This window comes from Ceratina calcarata, unplaced genomic scaffold (genome assembly GCF_001652005.2).
Source record: "Ceratina calcarata isolate Rehan_Ccalc_2016 unplaced genomic scaffold, ASM165200v1 scaffold409, whole genome shotgun sequence".
NCBI classification, from domain to species: domain Eukaryota; kingdom Metazoa; phylum Arthropoda; class Insecta; order Hymenoptera; family Apidae; genus Ceratina; species Ceratina calcarata.
This window is the reverse complement of record NW_017164412.1, coordinates 31,534-38,814: the sequence shown is the minus strand read 5'-3', so window position 1 is coordinate 38,814 and position 7,281 is coordinate 31,534. Positions and strand designations below refer to the sequence as shown.

Sequence of the window (7,281 nt, the reverse complement as noted above, 5' to 3'; positions counted from 1 at the left end):
TAATTGAAATTGACATTTATCGTTCCATCAGGAGAAAATTCTCTCATACGATTTATCCTTTTATTAATCTATACAACAGAGTTCACCATATTGTAGCTGATGAGACGGTAATGAACCAAGTGAGGTACTTGAATCAATATAAGGGATCACAGACTAATATGTCCATTGGTGATTGGAAGGGTTCAATTACCGGTGGATATATACTTACAATACACAATCATGGAGGCGCTCGCAGACTGCTCGTCCGCGTAGGTAGATATGACGCACGTGTACTCGCCGGTTAAATCAATACTGGGCTTATTCAGTTTCATAGCTCGGTACTTGGTGAACGGGTCGTCACTGGCTTTGTACTTCAGGTCGACGTACTTTCGCGTAGTATCACCAGCGAGAGGATCCCTCCCGTATATCCATTGGTAAGCCACTTCATTGGTGTTGAAGAACCATTTCACGACTAGTCCATTACTCGGCGTGTTTTCAAGATCGTAGTCGCAGTCCAGAATCACGTAATCGGTCTCGTCGGCCTTCACCATCGCTGGTACGTTCACGCTTTTTATTGTTAGCTGCCAGCATTCTGAAAAATAGAATAAACACATCGGTTTAAAAAAAAGAATAGGAAAACAACTTATTTTTCTATTCTTAAATTATGAAGAAAGACTTGAATTTAAATATATTTTATTCTCTTTTATTTTACCCATTCTTAATTTCTTAGATATAATAAACTTGCTTGTTCTTGTATTAAATTAAGGAATAGTTCAAGCATAATAAATATACTATTTCAAAAAATAGAACTATGAGCTGATTAAAGACTGAAATTCCAGTACATAGATAAATCATTGGATTCTGGCCCAAGATACACATGAACTGCACGTTATCACTATGTAGAATATACCAGGGCAAGCGTTCCTATGTAACAGCGAGTAACTATTTACTCGTTCGCTCTATGCACATACTGGCTTAAAATTGAATGAGTACGTAAAGTAAGTGCTTGTAATTTTTTTCATCAATGCTGCGAGTAACAGTCTTTGAAGATTGAGTTATCACTGTCAGTTATCGTTACGACGAAGGCAATAAGTTCATTGTCACATGATAAAAAGTGAAACAGTACGAAGAAGGGGAATAAATGGACGTTCATAATTATAAAATATTGTCGCAGGGAGAAAAACTCGTCCAATTAGCAGGAAAAGCTTTTTCCATCAGACTTTCTTCCCCTAGCCAGCAATTTTTTCCGCCTGGTGAACACTGACCGCTCGCGTGTCTCGCGTTTTAGCTAGCCGGGAAGTTCCTCGGATAAGCGGCACATCGCTTTGCTTACAACGAAATTCCTTACGGGAAATGTACGATAGCGGAGTTGTATGAAGATGTTTGAGGCGCAGTCATGAACTCTCGGGACGAGTACAAATGAAGAAGGAATCGCCTGGGCGTTCGTTATAAATATTTCTGTACCGCACTGGTAGTTACTAATTACTCAGATGATTGAATTTAATTTTCCGACGGTGCAAACAGACAGTCGACGGAATTCTCCGGAGAGCTTTTCCACTAAACTGTTTCATAATTTCCGTTTCGTGCCACGTTCGCAAGTAGATCGTGAAGTGCCGTAAAAGGAGTGCTCGCCAACTTCGTCAACTTTGATTAAAGGTCCCGGCTGACCATGTAATTTCGTAATCATGTTCTGGGAAACGACATAGGTTTACATTCTGAGAAAAGTACACTTTCGTTCACAAGTTCTAAGAGTGTCCACTGTCTCTCGACATGTTCTGACAAATATTCCAAATTGGGAACCATCAGAGACTATCTAGTCATTATTAATAGACAGCGAATTGTCACGTAAAATGAAACTTCATGTCAATTTATGTTATATTTTCACACATTTATTTCTATTTGTAAATATGACACGTAATGCAGTATAAAATATTCTTGAGAAATTATATTCTTATCATTTTCTTTGTTAATTAACCAACATTTCGTATTGCCTTCAATTTCATCTTGCGAATATAAAAACTGGTACTTTACGTTTACGCTTGTACTATGGCTACAGTTTTTACCTGTGCAATAGTGATAACGATGAAACCCATTCGTTTGAAACTAAGGACAACAGTAAAACAGGAAAAGCGCCCGATACCGTTCACTGTTCGAAAGAAATATTATACCTCGTAACGCGTGTTATTAATTACAAACGTGATACGATCGTGCGATGTAGATTATTCTCTCCGGTGACTGGTTTGGATTCACTAATCATAATAATTACGCGATTGGAGCCATTGCGATTCGCAGCTGGTTTCTTCCTACATCTCTTCCGGAACGTGATCTCGTGGCGGTGCATAGAGAGCTTTGGCAGATCACCACCACCGATACCGTCCACAATATTATGATAAATTACGTATAATTATGTCGGTAGCTCGGCACGCTTCACGCGATGTAAGGGCAGCAACGACTTCGCTCGTGGCAGTTTATCCGACTGATAAAAAGGTGGACGAAGGAAGCTAGACGCGGGAATAAACGATTTGCATGCTACCAACTTAATCAGCACCCACACCTTATGAACGATTCTTTACCACCATCTACAACCGAGCAACGTCTCCTCGAAAGGGCTTATCGCGAAACGAAAAATGGTGGGAAGTCATGCTCGCCAATATTTTCCCCTCGGCCGACCATCAACCTGGTTATACTGATAATCTCCGGCTTGCATCACGCATAGGAGCAAACCGGTCGGATGTTCATTGTCGACCATTGTTAGCGATTGTTAGCCAATGGGTATATTATGTTACGCGTTTCATGCATAATAATAGATTATATATAGTAATAGAACGTCCATTACTGATTATGACTATCTCCGATCATATCTCGTGTTTTTATTTAAGATAAACGTGAACATCCACTGCTCTCAGCTGTTGCAATTTATTAATTTCCATGTACTAGACAGATCATTGAAATCTGCACACATTTTCAGGGTTCAAAGTTATCAATTTATAAATAAAAGTTTCGAAACTTGTTTTATAATATCATGCTTTGAAATTCCTTCGACTGTCACCCTTGAGTCAAGTCGCTGTGACAGATTGGAGGAATGATAAACAGGTGCGACTCTATCATTAAAGAATTAATAATTACGAATTCATAAAGAATTCCAAAAATTTAATTCAAGATTATTTTAAAATTATTCGGATATGAATCAGGAATTCTCGAACTGCATAAGTGGATATGAGCAACCGTTAAACAGTGTGCAGGATATGATCAAGCAATACGTTTCGCATGTAAACTTCACAATACACCTCGCGCAGTTACGCCGACTAAACGTTTCGCTTTAAAGCTTGCCAAGTTTCTCAAGAACCTGCGAAGCAGCCAAACTACGCTCGCATTGTACACATGCGTTGGACTTCCTCGGTACATCAAGCCGAATTAGTGTTGCTTGTTTACGATAATTGTGTGTAACGCTAATGTGTGGTACCAATTCTGGAGAACAAGAGAAACAGGAACAGAGAAAAATTGATAATCCGTAATTCACTGGTTTCCTAATATCTACACTAGCATTCCTACCACATTTTCGCATTATGAATTTGTAGAATTAAGTATTAAAAAATCAGGACGATGTGCCAAACATGTGCAAGTCTGTAACTCATCAAACTTAAAAAATATCGAGAAATCCGTCTATCCCTTTTTCCAAAAATGTTCACATTTACAGTTCTGACTTTACGAAAATCTGTAAAATTTTACACACGCGAAAAATAAAGCGAATTTTCGAATTCGCTTGGCGACACCAGAGTTGACTTCCTTGCAGGCAGAATAAAGAAACAAATATTTTTTCTCCATATGGAAGAAAGCCATCCCGAACGGTGAAGTTTCTTCTTCTTTCTGTCTCCCTCTTTTATTTCCCTCGCTTCGAAACTATCATTCTTCGCGGTCTACACGCGTACTTTCTAGAAGAAGGATATTTATCATACAAAGTATTCAACGGAAAAACCTGACTCGCCTAGAAAGCGGGTCATTTTTCAATAACGGTCGTGTCAAAAACCATTGCACACGCTTGTAAGTGAATCCTCCTTATTTTCATGCGACCTCTGACACGTGATATCTCTGCACAGATTGAAGAAACGTGACACTGACGTAATAATAAAAAATGAAATTTTATAAAAAATGGTTTTATTCATTAAGTAAAATAGTAACTATAGATAAGTTGCAAAAATTTTCTCAAATCTGTTTATCGCGAAACTATTCAATCGTCAATGATTATGAATATACGAAATCGAAGGAATAGCCACAACGTAGCAGCAGGGAATCTCAGCGTATTTCCCTAAGACGTAGAAATGATCGATATCGACGTGGAAACAGTCTCGAATATGAACGGAAATATAATCGGCCGGGCCGTCCAGACAATTCCCTGCAGCGATATTAACTTGACTCTCCGCCATGAAGCAAACACAAGAAACACGATATCAAAGCCGACCAAATTCGCGAATTCCCTCATTGTCAGTCAAGAGGAGGTCTTTAAACTTTGAAGACGCCCGCCCGCAAACCGAGGGAACGAGGCGAGTGTTTCTATGCCCGGACGAAGAACAAGGACTCCAATTCTCAGTAGAAATCGTCGATCCTCCACGTCAAAGAGACCCCCATCACCACGAATATGGATTGAGGCGGCGGAATTAATTAATGGCACAAAAGAATTTATAATTGATGACTGGTCAATTTGGAATCTCATTAAAACCCACGCGCTCATGGGATTATCATAGAAACAGGAAGTCTCAACCTCACGAGGAAACAAGGAAATTATTGTCAAAGTGTTTATAATCGAACTAATTGAAATTTCGATACCTCTTCATGAATAAGTTAACATAGGAAATTATATAAAGTCCCGAATAATCAAGCATTTATATCCGTAAATAACAAATTCAATCTCAGCTGTCGACGAGTGTCTAACAAACTGCATTTTAAAGAAAATAAATAATGAATGCTTCCTTGAAAGATTCGCAAGTTCTTTCTTCCATATTTAACCAGAATCAAAGTAGATACGATCCAGTTCGAAGGATATCAATAATGAAGAATCAGTTCTCGGATGCGCAGAAAAAATAATTCATTAGTATAATTTTCAATTTGTCTTCCGTGGAGCAAAACCGCGACGGCACGACCTCTCGACTAATGAAGACCGCTGGTTGCACGCAGGTTTCACAACTAGTTTCTGAAGTCGCTTCATTCCGCATTCATTCCTCCTCGCATTCAATTAAATAATACTTCTGTAAAGCCCAGTCGCCGCCCCGGGCTAACGAACGGCCATTCTTAAAACTCTGTCACACATTTAACACACTCGCTTATTAAGAATACCCGGACGCGTCAATTTGCATACAATTTCAGTATTGAGCGCTTAAACGTACTTCAATCATTGTTAGACAAAAGGAAATAGACTATATTTCATATAAAATTGATTAATCCTCACAAAACTAGGTTATTTTATATTATTCTCATAATTTTTAAATAACGGCGTGTCGACGCTCAGGTTTTAACTATTCAGGAAAGCGTGAAAGAGGCTGACAAATCATTTGAATGAAATGCATGACACTGAATAAGTCTGCCGCATTTAAAGAAGGCATTTCATATTCCAAATAATTAATTTTTATCTACATTCAACATTTCAAATAAAATCTTGGAAAGTGTATGAAAACTGTTCTCTCCGGGTCCCTCGCACGTTAATTTCGGCAAGTGGTATTATCAAGATTCAAAACGCGTCTGGTTCTAACGTGTTCCAAACTGCATACCTGTCACAAATATCCAACCCGCCTATTTACCTCGGCGACGTACATAGTCGTTCAGTCTCTTGGTTATCTGAACCAGTTAGCTTCCCCTATCTACCAGTATTTTCAACGAAAACTCGAAAAACATAGACCAAAACGTAACGTGGATGCGAGCGTAACATTTCTATCTTCGCTGAGAATCTCTTCACTCCTAAATGGCCGTGTATATCTCCGTTTATATCTTAGAACACATTGCGAGACGTATAATCAAATGAAAAGTCGTAATAGTATAAATGAACAGATAAAAAAATTAAAGAACGATCTCTTATGTCTTTAATGATTCAGACATTGCCAGCAAATCCTTTAACTTAATCATTTTAAATTTAAGTTGACGCGCAAGATTAATTCGACATAAATAATAAATAACGAGAATAATTAAACAGCACAGCAGATCATCTCGATTCTCAGTTTCGTAGTTGGTTCGTTGCAAGAAACAGTCACGGTGCGATATTTTCGTGACTCCTCGTTTTTATCAAGTCTGTTTCTCACCAAGCAACTCAATCGTACAGTCGAGTGAAAACCGAGGTAAGGATTTCTTGCATCAAGCTCTTCAATTATATTTAAATAGCTTGTTTAAATGCTAATGGATATTGCGCAACTGAAATTGAAACGTTCTGAATAAATTGCAGGTTGGTTACTGGATCTGATGCCGATCTACTTCCAAACACGCACACAGATGACCATGGATTTCATAACTAACTGGTGCCAAAGTCTCCTGACGAAATAACGTCGACCCGTGCGCAAATTCTTTATAGAACAGATGTTACATCTAGCCTGTGTGTCGTCGGGTTAAAGAGACTCGTAAACGGGTGTTAGACAAAACCTGACGCTGCAAGCTTATTGTTAGCTGACGGGGTTCATGAATAACGCTGTATATCGCTCTATTCCAAGTATAAGGCAGCTTGAAGAGGGAGTGCGTGTTCCGTGCTCAGAACTGTGATTACGTGTACCCTGCGTCTTCATCCAGCAAAGGTTTCCTACCCACGTATGCAATAATGTGCTCTGATTGTGCGAAATAGAATTCCGCCACTTTCCTGTAGCGCATGCACGTTTCGTGAGCTAGCAAGTACTGCATGTAAACGTCACGTTGCGACTGGGACGGCGTTTGCATTGCTTATGAGTAGACTGCGGATTTTATAGGAAAATTCAATGTGCGGAAAATATAAAAACTGCATATAATGTATGTACGTCTGGAAATGCACAGAATATTAAACGGTGAATGCACGCTTGAAACGGTTAAATGATAAAAGGGAACTCCGATCTAATTATAAAACGCGTTTTTCAATTGATAAGAGCCTCATTTCGTATGAAAATCCACGATCATAAATAGATTTACGAAATTTCATAACCAGAGGTTTCGTATTTTTCATATTGAGGATGTATTGGCTATACAGTCAATCCAAAAAGTAAGCTATGTAGCTTAGAAAAACGCATTTCCTATAATTAAAAAGAAATCAGACGTCGGAAGAATAATGCTGATAATGAATAGCTACGTGCTAAAAAG

The 7,281-nt window shown here is 38.7% G+C and overlaps 1 protein-coding gene across 1 annotated transcript in view; it reads right to left on the bottom strand.

Annotated features, from left to right (window-relative positions):
- LOC108626522 (uncharacterized) overlaps nt 1–593 on the bottom strand; it is an 8,557-nt gene extending 7,964 nt beyond the window's left edge. Inside the window, exon 1 of the mRNA XM_026814894.1 lies at nt 209–593. Coding sequence (XP_026670695.1) covers nt 209–593 — 385 coding nt within the window. The remainder of the gene's footprint in view (nt 1–208) is intronic.
- Between the last annotated feature and the right edge of the window lie 6,688 nt (nt 594–7,281).